Source organism: Haemorhous mexicanus, chromosome 19, assembly GCF_027477595.1.
Source record: "Haemorhous mexicanus isolate bHaeMex1 chromosome 19, bHaeMex1.pri, whole genome shotgun sequence".
Lineage (NCBI taxonomy): Eukaryota > Metazoa > Chordata > Aves > Passeriformes > Fringillidae > Haemorhous > Haemorhous mexicanus.
The window spans coordinates 1,896,191-1,923,169 of NC_082359.1; the positions used below are offsets into that span (position 1 = coordinate 1,896,191).

The following is a 26,979-nucleotide window of genomic DNA, read 5'->3' on the forward strand; positions in this document are numbered from 1 at the left end:
CAGCAGAGCTGGAGGGCACAGCTTTGTCTGGATGGGCCTCACTGAGCCTGCAAGGCTGGGAGCTGGGGGGCAAGTCCCCACGTCAGGCTTTAAGGCAGCTGCACGTGGCATCTGAGCTGGGCAAATGGGATTGTCACCTTGGAAAGGGGAACTGCCCGACTTAGAAAGGGACTCTTTCCTTACTGGAGAGATGCTCTGGGAGTAGCTCCCACTTTGGGTGATCCCCCTGCTCCAGCTCAGCTTTGGTTTCATCTGCTGGATCCAGCCTGGGTCATCCTTCCACCCGCTGGACCTGGCTGTGATCCACAGAGTTGGAAGGGACCTTCAAGGCCATCCCATTCCAACCCCCTGCATGGACAGGGACACTTCCCAAAATCCGTGGGGAATATCTGCCACATGCACTGATAGAAGGAGCAGGTGATGCCTTTGCACCTTGAATCCTGCATGGATTTCTATCCTGGGGGAGGAAAGCTGCTGGAGCAGCTGTTCTGGGATCTCTCCCATCCTATTTTGGCCCTAAAAGCAGCCTGGGATGTCTCATGAAGGGATTTTGCTGCAGAGCATCTCCCTGGGGTGCTTGGCTCCCAGCTGGGACCATGCAGGACCACCCAGGGCCGTGGGGAGACACTGGGACAGTGTCCCTGGAGCTGCCACAGGCTGAGACCTTGGAACTCTGTCACTGCAGCTGGCACAGGGTGCCCAGAGCAGCTGTGGCTGCCCCTGGATCCCTGGAGGTGTCCAAGGCCAGGCTGGACACTGGGGCTGGAGCAACCTGGGATAGTGGGAGGTGTCCCTGCCATGGCAGGGGTGGCACTGGATGAGCTTTAAGGTCCCTTCCAACCCAAACCATTCCATGGATATCATTACTATTATTATTAATATTATTATTATTATCATTATTAGTCTCAGGACTTTGTCCCAGGGATTTTCACCTGGTGGTGGAGATATTCCTGATCCTGGATATCTTCTGCTGCTGAACTCTTTTGGGAAGAGGCTCCACCCTGGTGTCTCCTCCTAATCTCTCCATGGGACTCACCCACCTTGGGAGCATTTTGGTGACATTTGGGATGTTTGGGATAAGTGCAAAGCCTCCTGGCCATTTCTTGGCTTTGCAGTGACTCATGCTGGGATTCTTACCGAGTCCACTTCCATCGATTTTCTCTGTCCCATTCACAATGGGAACGTGTTTGCTGTAGTAGTGCTGGATTCTGGTCTTTTCTGACCACTCTACAAATCCATTTCCTACATAGTAGGAGAAGGAGGGTTTGTTTATCAGGCTGTCTCCGTGATGGATAACATGCTCCCAGCAGCTCCCTGCCATCCAGACAGGGGCCAGGAGATGAGGAAGGGACAATTGTGACAAACCAGTCCCCATCCCTGCAGTTCAGCCCTGCTGCCACCCCTGGAAGATGCTCCAGGTGTCCTTGGAGAAGCTTTGGGGCTCTCTCAGGCTATCACCACCCACCCCAAGGGAGGCACAACCCCAAGACAATGAGATGGGGAAGCTCCAAGCGCTTTTCCTCATGCAGGACATGCCCAGGCAGCCCAGCTGGGGCCCGGCCGGAATTCACCCGGCACGGCCGGGACGGCAGCGGGGGCAGCGGGGGCGTCACGGCCACGGCAGCGCCGCAGCGTCCCCGTCACCTCCGAGGCGCCGGGTGCCACTCAGGAGCGGTGCTGCTGTCACAGCTGCCTGTCACCGCCGGGGAGCGGGGTGCCAGGGCTCTTCTGCCGTGTCGCCTGTCAGGGACACGCCGGAGGTGGCTGTCACCCGCCGCCCGGTCGGTTTTCCCCTTCCCGGCTCTGCTGCTGGCACAGTTGATCCCATCAAGCGCGGCTGTTGATTTTGGGATGAGCTGAGCAGGAGCCCTGACCTTTGCTGCAGCGGCGAAGGAAAACACGGAGGGGTCGGAAGGAGGGTGGCACTCCCTGGCACGGGAGCCGGGCTGTCACTGGGCAGTGCCGCCACATCGGGAAGCGGGGTTTGGCTTTTGAGAACCCCTCGGGAGGCAGGGGTGGGGTGGGTGACCGGGGGAAGTCTCCATGGGGCCGCTCAGTGCGTGCCACCCTGCGAAATTCCACTTGTGCCCAATGAAATGCCAGCTCGGAGCGGGCCAGGGCGGCGGGGGGGTGAGGTGGGGGGAATTATGGCTGGGAGAATTCGGATTCTTGAGGCAGGCAGGAGGCTGCTGGTGATAAAGGTTTTAAATAATCACGGGCACGGGGGCAGCTCTGGGGCGCTGGAGGGGGCGGAGGGAGGGAGCAGGGAGAGAGGGAGAGAGGGAGGCGAAGAGGGAGGATGGGGGAGAGGGAGGATGGGGAGACGCAGCCGCTGTCACGCTTCAGAACGTGCGAGGATCAACCGATCCCGCGGCCACTTCTCCATCACAAGATCCCCACGACAAAGCCCGACCGTCCCACCCTGAACCGAGACCCGTTCCTGGGGGTTCCCCCCTTGTAATTAGCGCTAATTGTGGCAATGTGGGGGGGTTTCAATGAGAATATTCCTCCCGCGATGGGGGGAGGCTGTTGCATCTCCCCCTGGGCATCCCCCCGAGTTAACACTGCCAGGGATCCGGGTAAAGGGGACAGTCCCCAATTAACCCCGGAGCCCCCCAAGCCCTCGGGGCTGATCCCCGGTGCCTCTCCCTGCCCTCCTGCCCCGCTCCGCTGCTTTCCCCTCCTGCCAACAGCGGCTCTATTGTTAAACGCCGCGATCCTACGTGGCTCGCTGCCGCTAATGAAGGCAATTAGCTCTGAGTCACGTCGGGCTCATTTATGTTACGAGGTCAAAATCCCCGCTACACTTCAATACATTTTTGCAGCGAGCCCATTTAGAAAGTAATTAAAAGGCTCAGCAGCCGCCGTTGCCTCCATCCCCTCTCCCCCTCGCCGGGCTGGCAGGATTTAATTGAGGCCAGCCGAAAGTTAGTGGGAATAAATTGTGGCTGATAACGTGGAGGTTGTAATTTAATTCCGGGAGAAGAGCTGCTCTGGCCGGGGTGTTTGGCTCTTCAGGGAGCGGCGTTGGAGGGGGGGTGATGACAACTCAGTTTTCTAACAGGATTTAGTGAGGGGGGAATGACGCTCAGGGAGGCATGGAGGGGTCACTCTGGGATTTGTGGCCCAAATTCCCACCCCTGGGAGGTTGTGGAGGGATACTGGTCCAGCAGCCCAGGGTGAGTTGTCACCAAGGAAATATCAAAAGCATTGGCAATGCGCTGTTGTGGACACGCACTCCCCTCCTTGGCTTTGAAGGGAGTTTATAAAAATTAGGGAGAGTGACTTTTTACACGGGTGGATAAAGCCAGGACACAGGGAACGGCTTCCCACTGCCAGAGGGCAGGGATGGATGGGATATTGGGAATTAGGAATTGTTCCCTGGGATGGGGAGGGGCTGGAATGGAATTCCCAGAGCAGCTGTGGCTGCCCCTGGATCCCTGGAAGTGTCCAAGGCCAGGCTGGACAGGGCTTGGAGCAGCCTGGGACAATGGAGGTGTCCCTGCCCATGGGAACGGGATGATTTTAATGTCCCTTCCCACCCAGCCCATTCCATGCTCGTGTGGTTCTGACATCTCAATTGCTGCCTCTGCCTGAGGAATGACCAGAAGGAGAGAAGGATCCAGAGCTGCTGCTGGTCGGAGGTGCTGGAGCAGGATCAGCCTGGGCTGCTCCCAGGATTTCTAGCCCGGGGGAGGGATGTAAATGTAACCTTCAGCCGCCGAGTGCAATTAGAGCCCCGTGCCTGCCGCTATATTAAAATGGGATATTAAAGCAAACAGCGGCTCTCCCCGCTCCCTGGGCTAATATCCAGCGCCTGTTTAGCCAGGGATTTGCTGGCACTCTGAGCAAACAGCCGGGAGCCACCGCTGGTGCCCGGGAAACCTCTCAAATCCCCGAGTGAGAATCCAGCCTTTGGATCCCGGCATGGATCCGCTCCCGGCGCTGAGCATCCTGCGGGGCAGGACCTTTCCCGTGGCCGGGAGGAGCAGGAAGAGGAGCAGGAGGAGGAGGAGGAGGAGGAGGAGGAGGAGGAGGAGCAGCTTTTCCTCTCTTGCCGAGGCTGAAGGAGGGTGCGGAATCCAAGCACGGCCACGCTCCTGATTGTCTTCCTGCTCCAGCGGTGCCACTGAGCTTCCCTCTTTGTCCTGATCCCTCTCCCTGCTCCTCCCTTGGAGGGAGAGCACCGGGACTGCTTTTAACTCTGCTCTTCCCCTGGAACGGGAATAGAGTCACCTCTGGAGTGGCTGGCACTCAGATTTTCCTCAGCTGCCACCTCAAGCCGTGATGTCTTATTAAAAACTGACGATGAGGCTGCTCCAGCTTTATTTTCCCTTTCTTCTTTGATGTGATTCCAAAAGTTTTGCAATCCCACCCTGCCTGCACGTGGGTGCAGCCTCTCCTCTCCTCTTCCTGGTCCAAACTGGGTGATGGGATCTGGGACAGGAGACCCCAATTCCCACAGCCCCACAAATCCCAGAGAGAGGCGTTCCAGGGGGAAAGAGCAGGAAAATCCCATTTTTTGTGCACATCCTTTGCTCCCCTTCCCAAAAACTGGAACCCCAGCTCCGATGCTGTTACCAGTGCTATTTTTCCTGATCTCTCCCTGCAGATACGCTGTCAGTGCCTCGCTGGTCCCCGCAGATCCCCCGGCGGGATTTAGGAAACTCCATAAAACACAGGTGGGCCCCTCCCCCTGCTGGGGGATGAGCATCTCCCTTCCCATCTCTGCTCCAGGACACCGAGATTGGGGACATTCCCCCTCTTTCCCGTGCTGGGCTGTGCTGTCCTCCCAGCCCATTCCAATTCCATTTCAGTTCAGATCTGCTTTAGATAAGGCTCGAGCTGCTATCAATAAATCTGTGTATTATCCGTGACCTTGCCAGCCTTCAGCAAATTCCCCATCTCTGGATTAGAACCCTTCCATATCTCCCTGAAGAGGGAAAAGCACCGGGAAGAGTGCTGCTGTTTGATGGGAAGCTGCAAACACTGGTCCCCAGGGCAGGCAGGGGTTTGGGGGGCGTCTGGCGTGGGAATCACGGGGAGCTGGGCTTGGATTCCCTTTGGAACAAGATTCCAGAACCAAAGGAAGGCTCGGGGTTGTGTTTTGGCATCCCTAGGAAAAATTCCTCAACACCTGCAGCGGAGTTTGAGGGCAGCAGAGAGAGGATGAAGCAGGGCTCGGGGGATAAGCGAGGCTTCAGCTCTCCCCCTCTCTGTTTCTCTCCACAGGTTTTCCACCAAGTACTGGATGTCTCAGACCTGCACCGTCTGCGGGAAGGGAATGTTGTTCGGCTTAAAATGCAAAAACTGCAAGTATGGCACAGCGCCGGAGCTGTTTGTGTCACTCCTTCAACCTGGGAGGGGATAATGGGGGTTCGGCCGGGGGAGCCGAGCGGGGATTTGGGCAGGGAGAGACCAGCCCGGCCCTCGCCAGCTCACCCTCACAGGAAGCTCTAATGAGCTGTGGAATTGGGTGAATAACGCCCCAAAGCAGGGCTGGGCTTGTGTCTGGGATGGGATCAGGCTCCTCGGGGAGGATGTGCCCGCCAGACCTCGGCTCTGCTCGCTCCAGAGCTCTGAGTCAGATCCTGACAGTGCCCCTTCCCCGAGCCTGGCTTTAGATCCCACGTTATGGAGATTCCCGGTGGAATTATCTGCAGGACGTGGGGGATGGATGTGCAGGAGCAGGCAGGGATAGCTCTGGCCATCAGGTGGGGTTTGCCCACAGTTTTGGGCTGTAACCTCTGTTCCTGCCGAGTTTTGGGCACCTCTGCGTCCTGGCAGGGTCCCCGAGGAGCCAAATCGTTAATCCATGGTGCAAAGGAGAGGGAATAAAACGGGACAGGAGCGGGGAAAGAGCCAGGCAGAGCCTGGGGCTGCTTTAGCTGCTCCAAATCCGCCACAGCCTGGCCTTGGACAGAGCCGTGCGGCCACCAGCGCTTGGGCAAGCGCTGCTGGAGCCGGGGTTGCCTTTCCCGGGGCCGGGAGCTGGGGATGTGTGATTGTCTGCGGGTAACGGAGCGGGAACGATCGCTGCTGCCGCTGATTAAGCGCTGACGAGTTGGTAAATTGGGATTTAAACCTGCCGAGAAGCGCTCGGTTACTCCGCAGCTGGTGGTGGGGCTTTTCTGGAAGGGATGTTATCAAATACAGGGATTTTAAAGGGGTGATTCCCGTGCGATCCATGCTCGAGGAACTGGAGGCTTTTCCTGCGAGCTCTCCGTGCTAGAGGAGGGATCCCTGACCAGGATCAGGGATGCTGTGGCTCTGGCTGTGCAAATCCCGCTCCCTGTAATCCTACAGAAAAGAACAAATCCGTTTCCTGGCAGTCAAAAGTTGGCAGTGAACACAAGGCATTTAGGTTTTTTCCAGCCTTGCCCCGGCGCTGCTTTGCCCAGAAAGCAGAGGGGAACCAACAGGTAAAACAAACAACCGGACCCCAAACCCCCCAAGCCTCAAATACCAAATTAATTCCTGCCTTTCCCTCTAGGAACAGCTTTGTAATAAAAGCTAACACGGGCAGCTCCTGAATTTTCATTACCCAGCTCATTGACTTGAAGCTGCAGTTCTTTTTTTTTTTTTTTTTTTTCTTTTTTTTTTCCCCATCATTTCCCCTTGTTTTGATAAATCCTTTCCTCCCTTTTCCCTTTTCCCCCATGGCTTTCTGCCGGCCTGGCAGAGCGTGAGCTCGGGATGCGTTTCCATCCTTAATTAAGGAGGAATGGGAAGGATTTGGGAGTCTGCCTATGCCTGTATGCATGACCCGGGGGTGAAGTCCTCCAGACTCCTGCCCTGGCTCCGGGGAAAAAAAACGGGGAAAGCTCAGCAGAATATCCAGAGGCTGTAAATCCTCTCCTTAGTTTGGCTAAATGTCCTAAATAAAGCCAGGAGAGGAGGGCACAATGACAGGGACACATCAGGGACCAGGGCAGCCACTTCTTGCCCCTCTGCTGCTCCTGAATTTAGTTAAGCATCCAGCAGCGGGACGGTGGGAACGGGGATTTCATGGAACCAGGGAATGGTTTGGGCTGGAAGGGACCTTAAAGCTCATCCTGTCCCACCTTCAGTGCACCCTTCCCTCAGTGCAGGACTCTGCTCCTTTTACTGCAGCCAGCTCTGGCAGAAGGGACAATTTGGGCCGTCCTCAAGCCTGGCTGGCCCAGAAAGGGGCAGTGGGGCAGAGCCCCCAGGTTTGGGAATTTCTGTGCTGCTCCACTGGGATGGAGGCGTTTTCCAGGGGTGTGCAGCCCCTGTGTGCTGCCAGTCAGCCCCTCCTGATTGCCCAGGATGTGCATCCCACACTGCTCCCTGTCCCTGAGCTGCTGCTTGGCAGTGATGGGCAGCAGGGAGCCGGGAGGGCTCACTCAGAGTGAGGGACCAAAGCCCTGCATCCGTCACTTTCCCGAGGGGAAAAGGAGGGAAAAATTCCATCACAGGATCCCAGAATGGCCTGGATGGGAAGGGACCTTAAAGCCCATCCCACTCCACCCCTGTCAGGGGCAGGGACACCTTCCACTATCCCAGACCTCATCCAACCTGGCCTTGGAGGCTTCCAGGGATCCAGGGGCAGACACAGCTTCAACCTCCCTGCCGGGGAGCTATTCCTTTCCAATTTCCCACCTATCCCTGCCCTCTGGCAGTGGGAAGAAGCTCCCCCTTATCCTGTCCCTCCATCCATGCATCCATGTTCCCTTCTCACTCCTTTCTCTCTGTCCCCTGCCAGGCTCAAGTGCCACAACAAATGCACCAAAGAGGCCCCCCCGTGTCACCTGCTGATCATCCACCGCGGAGGTGAGGCCCCCCTGCTCCCCGCTCCGAGCCTCCGGGGATGTTGCCAGCGGGTAAAACTTTGCAAAGCCCCCCCGGGGGGTTCGGGAGCCGCACCCAGGCGGGGTCCCCGGCGGGACGGAGGCTCCCGAACCGCTTGGGCGCTCCGGGGAAATGTTACCCACCGTTTTTTCCGCTTGTAGGGAGACGAGCCGGTCGGGGCGAGGCAGATTTGCATTGCAAACCACTTCCACCCACCCTCCCCCTGCCTCCTTTTCTTTTCAGATTCCCCACCGCACGGGGTAAGTCCAACCAGGTTTTCGCCTTTTGCTTCTGTCGAGAGCTCAGGGCGGACGGGGGACCCCGAACCCCCCGGTGCATGCGGGGTCCCCGCGCCGGGGACGCGGCCGTGGCCCTGCGGATGCTCGTGGTGCTTTTTGGAGCTGCCTTACCCCGCTCTCCTGCGGGAGAGCCCGGCCTAAAATCCGCACAGAGACAGGCAGAACCTTGCAGCAGGACGGCGGGGCGGCGCTTCCCACCTCTTTTCTTCCAGATTTTGGCTCCCTTTGCTGGCCAGAGGATCGCGACTGCCTGAGGGAAAGGCTTCCAATCGCTCTTGCCTTGAATTTTGAGCTCTTAAAGCTGTTCCTTCGTGTTAAATATTTCCCCCCCCCCCCACCAAAACCCGCTCTTTGCTTTAATCCCGGGGGAAAGGGGGGCAATTTTACAGCCCCCACCTCAGAGGGGGCAATTTTACAGCCCCCATCTCACCCCACGCCCTCGCTCGCAGCAAGTTTGGGTGGAAGCGGTTGAAGACCCCCCCTCATCAGGCTCGGAGCTGCTGCCAACCCTGCCCGGAAGGCAGGGAAGGGGCAGGCGGGCTCCTGGGATGGGCAGGAGTTGGGATTAAGGGCTGTGATGTTGCAAGAGCCGGTGCTGCCCGCTCTGCGTTTTAGGAGCAGCATGGCTTTGGGGTGGCCTCAGCATCACTGAAATACCTCCCCACTCCCCCCAAAAATCCCAAATCCAGCTCTTAAATCCGTTATCTTGGAGTTAAGCCGTTCCTGAAACCCCCCAACCTTCAGGCTGACTTTTCCCCCAAAATATCTCCCTGCTGAGAGGGTTCCGAGCCCACTCCTTCCCTTCACCCCAAAAAGCTCCAGCAAGGAACAGGATTGTGCTGGCTGAGCCCCGGCTCACGGAGGGGCCGTGGCAGCTGCTGGACCCCCCAAATTGCTGCCTGACACCCCGGGGGGGGCTGGCTGTGGCCGGGGTGCAGGAGGATCCCGAAGCTCAGCTGCCATCCCAGGCTGGAAGTGCCGCGGGAATCGCTTTGGAGAGCGGTTTGCAAGCCCGGGGCGACCCCGAGCGCTCCCGCTGAGCTTTGATGTCCTTCCCTCTCTCTTCCCCTCCTCTCCACCCCCTTTTCCCTCTCTCCCTTCTGAATCCAGCAAGGTTAGTCCGGACAGAGTCGGTGCCCTGCGACATCAACAACCCCCTGAGGAAGCCCCCCCGCTATTCGGACCTGCACGTCAGCCAAACGCTGCCCAAAACCAACAAACTCAACAAGGTGAGCCCCGACCCCCCCTGTGCACACCCTGCCACGGGGGCAGGACCCCCTGCACACAAATATCCACAGCTTTGCAGAGAATCATGAAATTCTTCAGGCTGGAAAAGGTATTTTAAGAAAATTGAATTTGGTTGCTCCCCCTGCACTGCCAAAGCCATCGCTGCCCCTTGTCCCCAAGTGCCACATCCACATGGCTGCTGAATGACTCCACCCCTGCCCTGGGCAGCTGTGCCAGGGCCTGACCACCCTTTCCATGAATAAATATTCCCTGATATCCACCCTGAGCCTGCCCTGGCCCAGCCTGAGGCCGTTCCCTCTCCTCCTGTCCCTGTTCCCTGGGAGCAGAGCCCAATCCCCCCAGCTGTCCCCTCCTGGCAGGAGTTGTGCAGAGCCACAGGGTCCCCCCTGAGCCTCCTTTTCTCCAGGCTGAGCCCCTTCCCAGCTCCCTCAGCCCCTCCTGGGGCTCCAGCCCCTTCCCAGCTCCGTTCCCTTCCCTGGACATGTATCCAATGAAGTTATTTCTTTTAAAAATAAAATGGGATCAGCTCTTCCAGAACAGCCTGGATCCTGCTGTCTCAGTGCTGCTCCGCTGTGGCTTCTGAGTCTCCAGGTCCGAGCTGAATTTGGGGTGGTTTGAGGTCTCTGCTCCCAGTGGAGACTTCAGTAAATACAAATTTATTGTTGCAAATAAAACCAGCCTGGAATTGGATTGTCCCTGGCGAAGCTGCTCAAGCCAGACCTGACAGAGCACCTGGCTCACTCCTGCTCTGCCTTGATACAATAAACCCATCACAGGGCTGCTTCTGATGGAATTTAAAGCCTGCTGGCCTCCAGTGGAAAATTCCTTGGAAGAAGGGCAGGGTGGGGGCTTAGCAGACTGGAAGTGCTCAGGAAGAGGGATATCACTGACCTGATGGGGAATGGATCAACAGAACCCTGAATTCCCAAAGCCTGGCTGAGCTCCCCCAGCCCTCAGCATCTTCTGGCTCTGGGAAAAGTCTGGGTACCAAGATGCTCCCGGAGACTGATTTTAAACCTAAATCTAGTTAGGAATTTCTTGGGGTGGGGATCTGCTCTGGTTTTGTTGTTTTGGGGTGGTGCCCTTGTCCTGAGCACTCCCATTCAGGTTGAAATTTCCCCAATAAATATTCTTATTTCAGCAGGGCCCTCTTCTTAATTTGGTGTTTCTAAAAGCATTTCTTTAAAGGTATCCTGAATAAAATAGTGGAATGGCCCGGGTTGGAAGAGACCTTCAATTCCTCTAATTCCCATCCCCCATGAAATCTTTTTGTTTTGACCTTCACTGCTTGCTTAAAAAAGAATTTACCTGACCAAGATTATTGAGCATGGAATGATGACCAATATGGCTTTCCTGGAAAGCCCAGCTCATTTAAGAATTAATTAATTAGGACAAAATTACCTGCTGGGGAAGGCTCGTGCAGATTTTTTAACTTTGGAGGGAAATTCTGTGGGGATGGGAATGCTCAGCACTGCTCTCACCCTGTTCAGTGGCTCCAAGGTGGGCAGCAAGGGGGGAAATCCTGGCTTTGATTTTCCTTTTGGGATCCAAGGCATCCAAGCAGGTTTTCCTGCCTGTTGGCTCTCAGTGGTCACTTCCCACCCACCCCAGCGTGCACCCAAAATTGATGACCTTGACTGGGAAGAGTCAAGGAATGCTGAGGAATATCTTGGGATGCATTGGCTGCTCCTTCCAGATCCCTCTGCTGCCTGCAAGGCCCTGGGGCTTGGCTCCGAGGAGCTCAGCAGGAACTTCCTTGGGGAACTTTTGTCCCCAAGGACCAAGCCCCAAGGTGGTGGCCCCGATTCTGGCCTTGGTTGCTGTGGCTGCACAGAGCCAGGAGGTTTGTGGCACCCTCAGCCGGGGGTGAGGGTGGGAAAGGAGCCAGTTTATGTTGGGAAATGGCCTTGAGGAATACAAGCAGCTTTGGGAAAAGCTCTGGGTGTTTTCTAGGACTTCTGGAAGAAGCGGGTGGGATGATGTCAATATTGTATTTGTGGGGTGCCCCATGGCAGGAAGGAATGATGAATCTGACTCTGTGTTCTCAGAAGGCTAATTCATTATTTTATGATATTATATTAAAGAATACTGTAATATACTGCAGAGTACATAAAGGATAGTTACTGAATGCTAAAAGATAACAATGGAAACTCCTGACTCTCTCCGGAGTCCTGACACAGCCTGGCCCTGGTTGGCCAAAGAGTGAAAACAACTCCCAGCAGAATGCAATGGAACAATCACCTGTGGGTGAACAATCTCCAAACACATTCCACACCAGCACAACACAGGAGAAGCACATGAGATAAGAACTCTTATCTTTTTTCTCTGAGGCTTCTCCTCTTCCCGGGAGAAGAATCCTGGGCAAAGGGATTTTTCAGAGAATGTGAATGCCACAATGTCATTTGTCACCCGGGCTCCTTTGCACCTTGGTGTGCCACTGACCCGTGCTGCTCTCACCAGCTCCTCTCCTTTCCCTCCTTCCCTGTGTCCCTCAGGACCACATTCCAGTGCCCTACCAGCCAGATTCCAGCAGCAACCCCTCGTCCACCACGTCGTCCACGCCGTCCTCGCCGGCGCCGCCGCTGCCGCCCAGCGCCACCCCCCCGTCCCCGCTGCACCCCTCCCCGCAGTGCCCGCGCCAGCAGAAGCAGTTCAACCTGCCAGGTATGCCACCCCCTCCCCGTGTCCCCACCTGCCCCCAGGGGGGTCTTGTGTCCTTCCTGAGGTGTCCTTGGGATGTGGGACAGTTCCACCTAATTGCCTTCCTGCGTTTGCGTGGGGTGGGGAGGAGGTGGAAGTAGAAATGAGGAGAAAAGGTGAGTTTTGGATAATGCAGGTGGGGAGTCTCTGGTCAAACCCCCTGCTTGAAGAAAGGTCAGAGCCCAAGGCTTGATCCAGTCTTGGAATCCTCCAAGGTTGGAGCCAGCCCAACTTCTGCTGCTCTTGAGGCTACAAATCCAGGCATGGATTTTCCATTTTCCATGGATTTTCCATGACATTTCACCCCAGGCACAAACAGAAACCAGGGGCTGACCCCTCTCTGAGGGCAAATTGGGGTGGCCCTGACATGTTTTTGGGGTGATGGGTCCCCAGCAGGTTGGCATTGTGTGTGGGCTAACAGATGATTTTGGGAATGTCTGACGTGCCTTGTCCCATGGAATCTGGACCTGGGATCCTTCTGCTCCAGGAGCTCCATCTCTTCAGGGATGGTGGGAGAGGCAGGGAGGTCGTGGTGGCTGCAGAACACAGAATTATGGAAGATGACCCAAAAAGCTCCTCCTGAGCTGAGGATGTATCAAAGCCTGCCCCAGCATATCTGCCTTCCTTTGGGATGTTCTGCTGCTCCAGGAAAGGGCCCTTCCAGGAGGGAATGGCTCAGCATCACTCCTGGAAGTGTGTCCACCTGCTCCCAAAATAGAGCTGGTGAGGGGAGAGGAGATCTCCGGGATGCTGAGGCGCTCCTGGCTGTCCCGGTGGCCCTGGTTGGTCCATGACCTCCTTGCTGGTCCAGCCAGAAGGATGAGGTCCTGCACCCCCAAAATCCCAGGATCAATGGACTGGTGTGGGCAGAAGGAGGGTCAGGATGGCTTCTCCAGAGGAGCCAGGCAGAATCTTCATGCTCTGTGGTGTGCCTCCATCTTGAGCAGTCTTCAACGAGAGAGGAAGAGGAGGAGGAAGATGAGGAGGAAGTTGCCTGGCAGAATCCATCACTGCAACAACAAACACTTCCAGAGGCTGGGAAACCCCCCCCAGCAAACTCATCATGTCCATGTATGCACAGAGAGGTGTCAGTTCCAGGTGGGGAGTCTCTGGTCAAACCCCCTGCTTGAAGAAAGGTCAGAGCCCAAGGCTTGATCCAGTCTTGGAATCCTCCAAGGTTGGAGCCCGCCCAACTTCTGCTGCTCTTGAGGCTACAAAGCCTTTCCAGGTGTGGATTTTCCATGGATTTTCCATGACATTTCACCACAGGCACAAACAGAAACCAGGGGCTGTAACATCCATCTATCCATCCATCACTGCTACAACAAACACTTCCAGAGACTGGGAAACCACCTCCCCCAGGAAACCCATTATGTCCTTGTATGGCCAGAGAGGTGGCAGTCCCAGAGTGCCTGCGATTCAGGCAGGATCCTGGAATGGCGTGAGGAAGCCCTGAGCACTCCCAGGAGTGGTGTGACCTACCCAGAGGGTCAGGATTCCACCAGGCACAGCCCTGGAGTCTCCAAGGTCTGGAGGACACGGCATGAGTTCCGTGCTGGTGTGACCCAGCCCAAGGAATTCTTCCAGAGCCGAAGTGTCCCGGTGTCTCGGCATCCCAGTCCGCCTGCTGGGCCAGCCCCGGGCCCTGCCTGGCTCCGGGGGGATCCAGCCTCTGGTAACCCCATCATGGGTCACGTCTGCAGCAGCCACCTCCCTGGGGCGTTTGTTGGGACATTATTTCATGGATTTCCCCCCCCTTTGGGAGACTTGGAACACATTCCCAGCTGGCAGAGATAGAGCAGGGCAGGATCAGGCCTTGGCATCTCTGGGGGTGTTTGCTCCCTGTTTTATTCCTGTCAGGAGCAGAATGGGATCCAAAGCAGGACTTGCCCTGCTTTCATCTTTCCAGCTGGGAAGTTTTCTGTGTTTTATCCCATCAAGATGATCATCTCAGGGATTAGGATTTGAGCTTGGAAATGGCGACACGGTGACCTTCTCCTGCTGGAATTACCTTCCAGGCTCCTTTGATGTTGGCTCAGGTCCTGCTGCAGGGCTGAGGTCGGACTTTGCAGTCTCTGAGCCATGGCCCTTGGGGTCTTGGAGATAAGAAGGTGACTTCTGAGCTGCTGCCATCCTCTGGTGGCCTCAACAGCTCCGAGTTCTTCACACCCATGACCTGCCTGCCCATGGAATCAGATCAGTCCTTGGGCTGGAGAGGGGAGCTGGTGGATGTTCCCAACACCCAGAGCCTCTCCGAGCTCTGGCTTTGGACTATGGCTCCCAGGACTCTTTCCAGGAAGGACAGGGCTCCAAAGCAAGGGTAAAAAGGGTGGCACGTGGCCCAAATGGGCAGCAGTTCCAAACCCATCACTTGGGGTCTCCATGATGCCAAGAGCTTCCCAAATTCCACTCGCGGGCCGGGACTCTAACCCTGCTGGCAAACTGGTGTCCAAACCCCACCAGTGACTTCATGGATGCCATCAACGCTCTCCAAATGGTGCAGAAGAGAAGATCTGGGGGGGGAAAATCAAGTTATGACCCAGCAAAGGTCTTAATTTTTTGGCCTGGGCATCCTCTGTGCCATTTTGGAATATGGACTATTCCATATGGGGATATGGAAGAGGGGGAGGTTGGATCACACAGGAGGGGTTCACACAACTGGGGCTGAGGTTTCCTGGTGAAGAACTGGGCACGGGCTGGAGCTTTTCCAGCTCCACAGGTCAGTGTTGAACCCTTGTTCCTCTTTTCCAGCCTCCCATTACTACAAGTACAAGCAGCAGTTCATTTTCCCAGGTAAGGCTCTCTGGAGGTTTTTCCTGGGATCCTGGGGTTTCTCCTGGTGGGGATGGTTGCATGGCCATGGATTTGTGCCAGGGGTGGGATTCCTCCTCAAATCCTATCGATGCTGCAGGGTTGGGTGGCCCTGAGTGACCCCCAGCCCTACTCAGAGTGTCTCTAAACAGGACCTGGGGGTGCAGGGTGGGGTTTACCTCCCCTGGATGCCCCCAGAGGTCTCTGACTCCTCTCTCTTGTTCCCAGATGTGGTGCCTGAGACGCCGACCCGAGCCCCACAGGTCGTCCTGCACCCCGTCACCTCCAACCCCATGTGAGTGACTCCCCATTCCCATCCCCGTCCCTCTGCCCCCCAAATCCTCCAGGCCCCCACGGGTGCTCCCCTGGCCTTGGGGGCTCAGGTGGTCCTGGTGAGACCCCAGACCTCTGGAAGGTTGAGAAGGAGGGCAAATGGTTAATTTATAACTCACAGCTCTTCACTGCTAGGGAAAAGAAAAAATGGATTTCAGCCCAAAAAAGCCCAAGCCCAAGGGATTAATTAAATGATAATTGAATTATAATTAAATTAAAAGCTGATAACCAGCATATCTTTGCCACTTCTGATATTTTCAAGCCAAATAAACTTCAGGCTGAAAGTTGGGAAAAGCAGCATCTAATCAGTGTCAGAACCATCCCTCCCCAGCAGGTCGAGCCCAAATCCATCATTCCTTGATGTCCTGGAGCTGTGCTGCTCCAGCAGCAGCATTCCAATGCTCTATCCCTCCTGATCCTTTCTCTAAAGGCCATTTTGGAAGGATTTCACAAGCCAGGGGCTTAAGGGACCAGGTCTGGCCCCAGTTTGTGGCAGGCTCAGCCACACTCTCCAAATTCCACGGAGGATCCAGTGGAGCAAAGGATGGAACCACTGTCCCTTGGGAATTCATGAAAAACTGGTGAAGCCAAAGCCTTCTTTCCCCCCCCCCCTGCCTAAATGAAGGTGTCAAGACATAGGATTTCTGGGGAGGAACAGCTTTCAGTGTCTAAAACCTGTGATTCCCTCTGGCTGCCCCCCACTGAAAACATCCCGTGGGAGCCATCCTGGGCTTGGCTGGGTTAAACATCTCTGGATCCTCAGGAGACAGGAATTTGTGCCTGGGACAGTGATGAGGAGCTGGCTGCTCCTGCAAACCACCCATCCATGGAGATATTTTGCTGGCACTTGGGCTTCCCAAGCTGCTCAAAATACCAGGATTGACTCCTTTTCTGTAGGATCCTGGGATTTATAGTCTTTAGTGCCCGTGGAATGGGATAGGACTTGTAGGATTGCCATGTCCAAGTGGCCTGGGGAGCGTAATTCCCCCTGGGAAGAGATTAGTAATAATAATTTATAACATATTTACATGATGTTTGAAACCACCCGGGCTGTTCCAGCTGATCCCTCATCCAGAATTTCCCTGATTCCCCGTTAATTGTCAGGAGCAGCAGACCCCAGTCATGGACCTGGGGGTGGGAGGTGCTGAGTGAGCAGGGAAGGAAAAGAACTGGAAAACCAGCCAGATTTGGGTGCTTTACTGCAGGGAGAGGATCTTTGAACCCCCTGCTTCTCCAAAATGATTGAAAAACTCCTTTTCTTTCCTTCTGCACTTCTGCTTTGGATGGGGTTGGTTGCAAAGAAATCTTAGAAATCCCTGAAAACACCTTGAGTGTGGTCAGAGTCAGTGGGGGGGTAAATCTGTCCCTTTCCCTGGTTAGTGACACCTTCTCCTCTCTGATCCCTTTATCCCGGGGGCAGGAAGAGAGACTGCTCCCCAGATCCCGGTGTTTTTCCATGGTGTTAATTCCATAATTCTTTTAACAGCCTGGAAGGAAACCCATTGCTTCAAATTGAAGTGGAGCCCACCTCGGAGGTGAGATGGCTCCTGTGCTTAATGGGCCTTGGTTTTAAGGATATCTTGGGGCACATTTCCTGGGAAATGGAGACGTTTCCCATCTGTGCAGTGGAATTGCTGATAATTGAATTAAAGTCCAGGCATCCGTGTCCCCACCCCATGGAGGGGGACCCTCCTGGGCTTCGAGTTTGGAATTCAATGAGGTTTTTTAGGAGGCATTAAAAATGCGGTGGGAGGGAAGGAAGGGAGAGGGAAGATGAGGATGGAGCTTTTAAGGGGTGCTGTAAATCCTCTAGGAGGTCTAAATGGACCATCAAGGGGCCTGGGAATAATGGGAATTAACAGAGTACAGCTCAGCCAGGGGAGGATGGAACTGTTTAAGGCAAATTAATTAAATCTCTGATGGGTGACAATCTTAAATTCAGCCCCAGGATGGGGTTAAATGGCTCCACAGGGAAATGGTGGAGTCCCCAGCTCTGGAAGGATTGAAAGCCCTGTGCTTGTGGCACTTGGGGACATGGGCTTGTGGTGGCCTTGGCCGTGCTGGGGAAGGGTTGGACTCTATCCCAGATGGCTTTTCCAACCTAAAGGGTTCCACGTTTCTATGAAAACCTGGGATTCTGCCAACTCTGTGGAGAACGGGGCTGCCGCGTTGGCGCTGGGAGGCCCCTGCCCGGTTCCTCTGGGTCCGAGTTGGATCAGTGGGGTTTTTCCCTCAGTTTTCCCCCTGGTTCATTGTTCCCCATGCCCTTGGCCCACCACAGAACGAGGAAGGCGCCGAGGAGGTGCAGGAGTCCGAGGACGACTTCGAGGAGATGAACCTCTCGCTGCTCTCGGCGCGCAACTTCCCGCGCAAGGCCAGCCAGACCAGCATCTTCCTGCAGGAGTGGGACATCCCCTTCGAGCAGCTGGAGATCGGCGAGCTCATCGGCAAGGGCCGCTTCGGGCAGGTGTTCCATGGGCGCTGGCACGGCGAGGTGGCCATCCGCCTCATCGACATCGAGCGCGACAACGAGGACCAGCTCAAGGCCTTCAAGAGGGAGGTCATGGCCTACCGCCAGACCCGGCACGAGAACGTGGTGCTCTTCATGGGGGCCTGCATGAGCCCTCCCCACCTCGCCATCATCACCAGGTTGGGGTTGTTTCTTTCTGGCCGGAAATTTGTTATCCCTGTCTAAAAAGTGTGTTTTTCCCTGTCTTTTTTCCTTCAGTCCAGCGGTGCGTTTGGGTTGAGTTTTCTCCCCTAAAGAAAGGATGTTGTGGTGTGGAGGAAGCAGCAAATCCAAAAGTCTGTCCAGGCAGGTCATTCTTCTGTAGGAGGGGAGATCCAGAAAGGATTGGTTTGTTTATCCAGGGGCAGGAAATGTCATGGAATCATGGAATGGTTTGGCTTGGGAGAGACCCTAAAGCCAATCCAGGGCTTTAACACCTTCCACTGGCCCAGGTTATTCCAGCCTGGCCTTGGGCACTGCCAGGGATCCAGGGGCAGCCACAGCTGCTCTGGGCACCCTGTGCCAGGGCCTGCCCACCCTCCCCGGGAACAATTCCTAATTCCCAATATCCCATCCATCCCTGCCCTCTGGCAGTGGAAGCCATTCCCTGTGTCCTGTCCCTCCATCCCTTGTCCCCAGTCCCTCTCCAGCTCTCCTGGAGCCCATTTAGTAACTGGCAGACTGGGAGGCTCCTTGCAATTTTCAGGGGAGTGAGGTGGGATTTGGGGGCTTCCAGACCACCCAACACCTCCACAGCTTTCTTGGTCTCAAGGCATTCCCAAATACCTGCCCTCACCCACATTCCCAATGGCAGTGCAGCACAGAGACTCCCAGTGTAATCCATGCTTGGCTAGGCAAAAAATCCCACCTGGCCTGGAGGCAAAGGGGCTGCAACTGCTCCCAGAGCAGCTGTTGTCATGGGAAATACATTTATTCCAGGGAATTCCATGATTTCCTTCACATCCAGACCACACTTTCAGCCGTGGTCTGGACATGGTCCTGCTTTTCATCCCACCCCGGGCTATTTTCTCCCAGAGAAGTTTCTCCAAGGTGAGGTTAAATTTTCCTCCTGGCAGCATTTCAAAAAGCAATGGAATGGCACCACTTCCAACAGCCATCAGTGATGAAATATTGCATCATCTTTTCCTAATGTCCCTAATTTTCCCTTGAAAGTGGCACCTCCCAGTCCCTGATCCCAGACGGGGTAGCTCTGCAGGTGCTCTGCTCCCTCTTTGTCCAAAACAAAAGGGTTTCACCCCAAATTTGTGTTGCCTCACCCCTGCTCTGGTGGGCTCATGGATGGTGTTTGCCTTGGGGGTTTCATCCTCGGGGCTCAGGGTGACTCCAGAGCAGGGCCGGCTCTCCCCAGCTGGCGGCTGGAAAAACGACGCCTTTTATTCAGGACCCAAAATGAGCCATCTGGGGAAAATTCCACAGCATTTCCATCTATTGGGTAGCTCCAGGCCAAAAGCTTTTGGGAAAGTGTGCAAACACATGTATTGATGGATGAGTCAGAGCCCCCACCCGTGTGTCACTCCGCGTTCCCAAAGGAAAAGGCGGCGTCTCCATCCCGTCCCTCTGCAGCCCCCATTTGCTCAGCCTTTCAGGGCTATTCAATAGCAAAACCTGGGAAATGTATTCCTTGATTTTTTTTTTTTTTTTTTTTAATTTGAGCCCTGGCATGTTTTCTCTTCCATTTTCTATTTGAATGGGTCTTTCTGTAAAAGCAGAAAGGTGCCATTTTTGACAGCTGGACAAAATCAGTCTGTGTGCTGCTGCAACCTGGTGAATTAATGTGAGGAACGTGGAGCTCTGCTCGTCCTGTTCCTCTTCCAGCTGTGCTTGGTCTTGTTTTTTAAGGTCAAAATGTAAATATATTAAATTGCCCAAAATACAACCCAAGCTCACAACATTTCCAGGCATCATTTGCTTGTTCCTACAACCCACTTTTATCTGCATCCTTTGAAAGCTGAACCAATATCAGCTTTAAACCAAAGGACTGTAAGGTTTGATGGGATATGGGGAATTAGGAATTGTTCCCTGGGAGGGTGGGCAGGCCCTGGCACAGGGTGCCCAGAGCAGCTGTGGCTGCCCCTGGATCCCTGGCAGTGCCCAAGGCCAGGCTGGACACTGGGGCTGGGAGCAGCCTGGGATGGTGGGAGATGTCCCTTCCACCTGGAATGGGATGAGCTTCAAGGTCCCCCCCAAACCAAACCATTCCATGAGAATTTTACAATTGCAGCTGGAAACGTGTTGGATTTCTCCTGCTGGGATTTCTGGGGGGCAGGAAAATCGATGGGGCTCAGCTCAGTCTCAGAGGATTTTTGGGAAGCCCGGGACTGTGTGAGTACATATCCCATAGCCTGGAAGTCACTTCCAAACACAATTTTCCTGCTTCAAAGCTTTCTGTTGGGCTCTGTTCTGCTGTTCTGTGGCAGCACAGGAATCAGGGGTTTGGAATATTTTGGGTTGGAGGGGAATTTAAAGCTCATCCCTGCTATGGGCAGAGACATCTTCCACTATCCCAGGGCACTCCAGGCCCTGTCCAACATTCCTTGGGCACTGCCAGGGATCCAGGGGCAGCCACAGCTGCTCTCTGTGCCAGGGCCTGCTCACCCTCCCTGGGGAAAACCTTTCCTTATGTCTGATCTAATCCCTACATCCAAGGATGCTTCCTTGCTCTTGTGCTGGCACTCCTTGTCTGGTCCATCCTTGGCTGAACATTTCTGGGAAGTCTCTGGTGTGGGGAAAAACCTTCTCACCATGTGGAGCTTTCCCTCCCATCCACGTTTCAGGTTTTTCCTGAGGGATATGACACCCTGGGGGCTTTTCTGCCATGGGTGTTGTAGGGAATGAGCTGGGATGGGGACAGTGTGGGAATGTCCAGGATCCTGGGAATGGTGTAGGATATTGGGAATGGTCCAGGAGGTGGCACCTGGGGGAGCATCACTCTTCCAACGGGACTTTCCCAAATGGACCCAAGGCTTCCTCGCAGGTTTATGGGAATAACTTTAAACCAGGCTTTGCTTGGAGTGGGCAAAATCATTCCCAGCTGCCTGAGGAGGGGATTATGGCTATGAACCCAGGATACCTGGATTTCCTCACCCTCCCTGTGCCCATTCCCAGGGCAGGACTTCCTGCAGTGAGTGTGGAAAAGGCCACCACTTTTCTCCTGGGAGCCCACAAGTGGCCACTCGAGGCCGTTTTTTCCACAAAATCCCAGCAGTTCCTTGTGGCTGTTGCAGAAATCTCTGTTTCCCAGCACGTCAGGGAGCAGCTGTGTGTCCCTGGGAAGGGGCTTCACCACGCCGTGCCACCGGCGCTGCCGGAAGGGGGTTATTTATAGCTGGGTTTATTTTTACTTTTCCCCATCCCGACGTTTTCCTTCCTGATTGCCTGTGATATTCAGGGATCGTCTCATTAGCACAAAGAAATTTCCCCATCCAAACAGCACGGCCCACAGGGGAAAAAAACAGAAGGGGAAACTGAGGCAGAAGCTGGCTGAGGGTGGGATAGTTTGGGTTGAAAATCTGATTTTTCCCTATATTAACGTTTTTATGGATAAATGGGACCAGCACTGTTTGATATCTTCATCAATGATAAAAACAGTGGGATTGAGACTGGAAAAGAGAAGGCTCCAGGGAGAGCTCAGAGCCCCTTGCAGGGCCTGAAGGGGCTCCTGGAGAGCTGGAGAGGGACTGGGGACAAGGGATGGAGGGACAGGACACAGGGAATGGCTTCCACTGCCAGAGGGCAGGAATGGGTGGGATATTGGGAATTAGGAATTCCTCCCTGGGAGGGTGGGCAGGCCCTGGCACAGGGTGCCCAGAGCAGCTGGGGCTGCCCCTGGATCCCTGGCAGTGCCCAAGGCCAGGCTGGACAGGGCTGGGAGCAGCCTGGGACAGTGGGAGGTGTCCCTGCCATGGCAGGGGTGGCTCTGGGTGCCCTTTAAGGTCCCTTCCAACCCGAACCATTCCATGACTCCTGAGTTGTCTCTTAAAACGACAGAAAATCAGAACTCCGGCATTTTTCCGCAGTGGGAGGTGGCGAGTGCAAGGAACAGTTCCATCAGAGCTGCTAATGGGTTTTCTCTTGGGTAATGAGCGCTGGGGACAATTAACATCCATCTTAATTAGTCTGGAGCAGGAGCCTCGAGCGGGTGTGAGCCTGGGTGCTCTGAGTGCTGCTCAACGGATGGCGGGAAACGGCGGCGGAGTCCTCGGCTGGGCGGGAGGGAAGGGCTGGAAAAACTCCCTTTGTTGGAATAACCAGCTGGTCTTGCTGCTGGGGAGCGTGACAAAGCCAGGATACCATGGGTAAGCCTGGGTAAACTCAGCTCCTTGGGGCTCCTGGTCCTGGCCCCCAGAGCAGGAGCAGAGGTAAAGCCTCAGCCAGCCAAGGGGCCTTCCGAGGATAAAGTCCTTTCCTAATCCTGATGAAATGGCTCCAGCCACCCCTGGAAGCAGAGACTCCCACATTTTAGGATTCTGGGTGCTCCTCCTGAGGAGAAAAAAGGGGGATTTGAATGCTTGTTGATGCTTCCCAAGGCTCCAGGTGTTCCTTGGTCTGTAGTGGAAGCAGGGGTTCAGCACACTGCATGCAGCTGGCTCCAGGTGGTTGGGAATGTTGTTTGGGAGAAGGGAGCGAGGTTATCCAGTCTGGGGGAAGATTTGAGCCGGAGTTTGCCTGGGCTTTGAGCTCACGCCGGCTTCTGAGGGGGATTTGGGGCAGCTTTCCCAGGATTCCTTGGGTTTTTAGTTAAAAGTTCCAAGGTGGCTCTGGGAGCTTGTGCAAGGAGTCTGGGATTTGATCCCTCTCTCGTCACACCAGGGTGACTTCAGCTTTCCAGGGTGCCACTGGTGATGCCACCAGGGCTGTGTGGCCATGATTGATGTCCCTGCTGGGAAGACCGAGGAGAACACTGAGGAACATTAGGAATTAGCCTGACCTTGGCAGAACTGTGTAAAGAGAATTAATTTGTTGAAAGTGCCTTTGGAACAGAGGAACTCGGAAGGTTTCTGCTGGAGAGGGAGCATCTCCTAAACCCTTCCCTGGAGCTGCTGGTGGTGGGGGGGTGCAGATAAACCCAGTCCCTGTCCTTACATGAGGTACTGAAGATGAAATGAGAGTTTGCTCTTTTTTCTCTGTGGAAAACAGGTTTTAATGACAGGAACACATTCCCTGGCACTAATTAATAGGGAAGGCATGAGGGTAAGGGAGGGGAAGGATATCCAAGGCACTTCAGCTGTTTGTTCATGGATAACTTTAGTTCATGGACCAAACACTGGGGTTTACTTTGATTTTATAATAGATTTCCATGCTGGATTTTGCCAATATTTAATGTTTGGCTCTGCTGCTGGGAGGAACGAGCCCTTCACAAGGGTTGCTCTCCCATCCCTGGGCCTTGTTCCCTCTGGGCACGGAAGAGCTCTGGACAAAGCTCAGCTTTAGCCTCTCCCAGTGCCAGATCTCCTGACCTTTACAGGCACAGCCCAGCTGGGAAGGATTTGGGGCTTGTAAATCTTAATGCTCAGGAAGCTGGGGATATTTAACCTGATTTGAAGGATGGGAGAAAAGGGGAAGGGTGGAAGCCACGGCACTTAAGATGGAACAGATTGGGGGGTCTGGTTTTTCCCTGTGGATGCTTCGTGGTGTTTGCAGCCAGCTCCCTGTTCCCTCCAGGGCATCCAAATTGTCCTTTGAGCTTTAACAAGCCACAAATTGAAGGAACAACAAGGTCAGGAGGGATGGAGCCCTGGGCAACCTGAGTGGCATCACTGCCCACGGCAAGGGTTGGAATTGAGAGGATTTTTAAGGTCTCTTCCAACCTAAACCATTGCAGGGCTCTATGAAATTGGATTTTCCTCCTCAATGGACTTAAAGTGAATCTTCCCGTCCTTCCTCCCTGTGCTGGGAATTGAAGGAGAAGCTCTGAATCCTGTTCAGTGGGAGGGAAACTGAGGCACAGAGTTGCCACCTTGTTTTCCTCCATGCCAGGCTGGAGCCATGCACTGACAGAACACAGGGAATGGCTTCCCATGGACTGAGGGCAGGGTTTGATGGGATTTTGGGAAGAGATTCTTCCCTGTGAGGCCTTGGTACAGGCTGCCCCATCCCTGGAAGGGATCCAGGCCAGGTTGGATGGGGCTTGGAGCACTCTGGGATAGTGGAAGGTGTCCCTGCCCATGGCAGGGGTGGGATGAGATGATCTTTAAGGTCCCTTCCCTCTTAAACCATTCCATGATTCTCTGATCCTGGAGCATTTTCGAAGTGCCTTTCAGGTCCTGCCCTTCTCTCCCCGCTCCCGGGTGTATTTTGGGAAGGGAACCCATGGATTCCTGCCTCCCCTAACCCCATCCACGTTCAAGCACCCACTTTGGGAACCAGACCCTTCTCCTCTGCCTCTGTTGTTTTCCCTTTTCCTGCTTTTCCTCCGCATTCCCTTCCCTGGCAGTTAATGGAGCTCGTAGATCATATAATAAATAGGGATCGACTTCATGCCAGGCTGTGGATCAGAATGGATTGACCCGTGGGAATGCACTCCCTGCCAATCGATGCCAGGCCATCAGGCCGGATAAATCTTGATAACGACTGACAACGGCAAAGTCAATATGGGAATTAATATATACATTAAACCTGGATATATCTTCCACCAGCAGGCAGCAGCCTGGGGAGGGAATATCCCGAGCCAAGAGGGTGGTTGGGAATGGGGAAAGGCAGCAGCTTGATCCTCCGTGTTTGATGTGGAAACGTCAGGGGCTGGCTGAGCTTCCCTTGCCCACTGGAGCATCAAATCCCCGCTGGCAGCAGCTCCTTAACGTGGAGGATGCTCCAGGGGGAAAGTTTTCCTTTGTGTTTTAAGAGTGTTTCCAAATGCCATGGAAGTATTGCTGGTTTGATTTCTCCGGGAAAGCGCTTAATGCAGCGGGACTCGCTGTGCTGGGAGGAAGGGATTTAAGGAAATGCCTTTGATTAAGTGCCCCGCTGAGAGATGGTCCCAAAAAGCCTTTCTGCTCGTGCCAGCTCCTCCTGTCCCTGTTGAGTAACATCCCAGCATCATTCCTGAATTTTTCCAAGCATCCTCAGTGCCTGGGATCCTCTTTGGGACAGAGCAGGGCCGCCTGTGGGGGATCCATGTGCTGGCACCCTGCCTAGCCAAAGAAACAGATCCTTCCTGCCGCAGCAGCCGTAACTCTTTATTCACAATAATCATTACTACTTTCCCAAAGTGGAGCTGGGCTCCAGGGAAGCAGCCGGGTCAATCCAAAGTTTTCTTCCTTTCTCCAAGAGGGTTTAAAAAAAAATTTATTTTCCTTCCTGAAGTTCAAAGCAGTGCAGAGAATATATCGGAGACAAGGAGGTCGAGGCGCCTCCACTCATCCCTGAGCACCCAACCCTCCCTCTCGGAGCCGATTCCGAGCGCGTCCTTTCCAAAGGCAGCAAGTGGCACCTGGAGCATGGAGCTTTTTCGGATGACTTGTTTGCAAGCCTGGCTTTAGCTAAGCCCCAGGGGCTGCTTTGCATTCACCTGGCTCTGAGCTCTTCTCTCCGCAGCTGGAGAAGAGCTCGTCTCCTCTATTTCCTCCAAATGAAAATGCATGGAGTTGGCTTTTTCCAAAGAACTTGTTTTTTTCCTAGGCGACGATGGAGTTGGAGCTACTTTTCGGGGAGGCAGGTCCCCCTCCTCCTCCTTTTCCTCTTCCTCCTCCTCCTCCTCCTCCTCCTGAAGCCCTTGTGGTTTGGCTGTAGTTATCTCGCGTGCCAGCTGCCGGCAGGAAAATTTTGCTGCCTAAGTAATATCCATCAAAAGCCAGTGCTTCCATCGGCTGGAGATAGCGGGATGAGGGGAGCGTTGGCTCTCCAGGGCTTTTCTGTTTCCTCCTACTGGTTTGGCTCTGCAGAGGCTTCTCCATGAGGAGCAGGAGGGTCTCTCCCATCTCTGGGATGGGGGCATGGGCTCTGCTTGAAATGGCAGGAGTTGAATTCCCTGGCTTCCCGTTGGGTTCAGTTGGAATGGGGTTGGATGGGATGAGTATTTCCAGCCTGGAGGGGCTGGGATCTGCTGGATGCTCAGGTCACGCCTTTTCTGGCACTGAGTTTTGTCTGCTGCTTCCATACAAGCACAGATTTGTTTGGATTGGAAAAGATCCTCAAGATCGTCAATTCCAACCATTCCCCCAGCACTGCCAAGGCCACCACTGATCCGTGTCACCAAGTGCCACATCCACACAGAGCTGTTAAATCCTCCAGAGGTGGGGACTCCAGGGATGTGCCAGGGCTTGACAACCCTTTCAGTGAGGAAATTTTTCCTCCTATCCTTGTTTTTCCTCCCTGGTCATGGTCGTGGAGTTTGGATGTAGAGGGCTGAGGAATTTCGGGCTGGATGCTGCCACTGCTGGCTCTGGCATTGGCAGGGAATCAAGGGGGTGAAATTCCTTATCCATTTCGAGGAAAACAAAACCTTGGGATAAAAATGAACCCAAAGCTCTCCCCTTGCTGCTCTTACAGCCTTGCTCAATTTTCCTTTGTGTGAAACACCTCAGGAGCTGTTGAGTTCCAAAAGCACCATTGCCAGACCCTGGGAAAAGAGAAAAACAAGCCAATATATGGGAGCAGCTGGAAAACTTCCTAAATAAGTCAGGAACTTGCTGGAATGTGCAGAGCTCCTTCTTTCCCTCTCTGGTCCTGCTCAAATGAAATCAAATAAGTCCTGGCTCAGTGGTTCCTGTTGCTGTTTCTTTCTTAACATTCCCCAAAGGATCCTTTTTCCATGAAAACCTCAAAGTGGGTAAACTGCTGGGGAATGTGGGAGCATCCAAGCATCCTTTGCCGTGTCTTTTCTTGCAGCACAGATGTAACCTGGGAGCAGAGGTATTTTTATATTAAAGCATTTTTTATTAATTCCCCACCTCGCTCTCTTCTCCAGTGTCTCCCCTGGGTCTATAGTGCTGGCTGTCTCCATGGTATCCGAGCTGCTTCCCTATAAATCCATATCCCGGCATGGAATGAACTTCCCAGGGTCTGGCATTTATCACCTCTTTAATTGAATGGGCGTTTATGCGGATGGGAAGAGGGAAGGGAAGCACAAAGCTCCTGGAGCGATGGAATGCTCCCCACACCTCTTGGCTCGGGATGATCCCTGCTCCTGAGCAGGGGCCAGGATGGAATCTCCATCCTTGCAGAGGCGTTGGCCATGAATGCAGCGTTATGGCCACCAGTACAGAGGTGGTGGCCATCAGTGTAGAGGTGATGACCACCACTGTAGAG

The 26,979-nt window shown here is 54.5% G+C and overlaps 1 protein-coding gene across 1 annotated transcript in view; it reads left to right on the top strand.

Moving 5' to 3' along the window:
* KSR2 (kinase suppressor of ras 2) overlaps positions 1-26,979 on the top strand; it is an 80,823-nt gene that overhangs the window by 37,350 nt on the left and 16,494 nt on the right. The window contains exons 6-14 of the mRNA XM_059863857.1: positions 4,613-4,682; positions 5,233-5,316; positions 7,727-7,794; positions 9,216-9,340; positions 11,855-12,023; positions 14,811-14,852; positions 15,099-15,165; positions 16,690-16,738; positions 17,485-17,852. Coding sequence (XP_059719840.1) covers positions 4,613-4,682; positions 5,233-5,316; positions 7,727-7,794; positions 9,216-9,340; positions 11,855-12,023; positions 14,811-14,852; positions 15,099-15,165; positions 16,690-16,738; positions 17,485-17,852 — 1,042 coding nt within the window. The remainder of the gene's footprint in view (positions 1-4,612; positions 4,683-5,232; positions 5,317-7,726; positions 7,795-9,215; positions 9,341-11,854; positions 12,024-14,810; positions 14,853-15,098; positions 15,166-16,689; positions 16,739-17,484; positions 17,853-26,979) is intronic.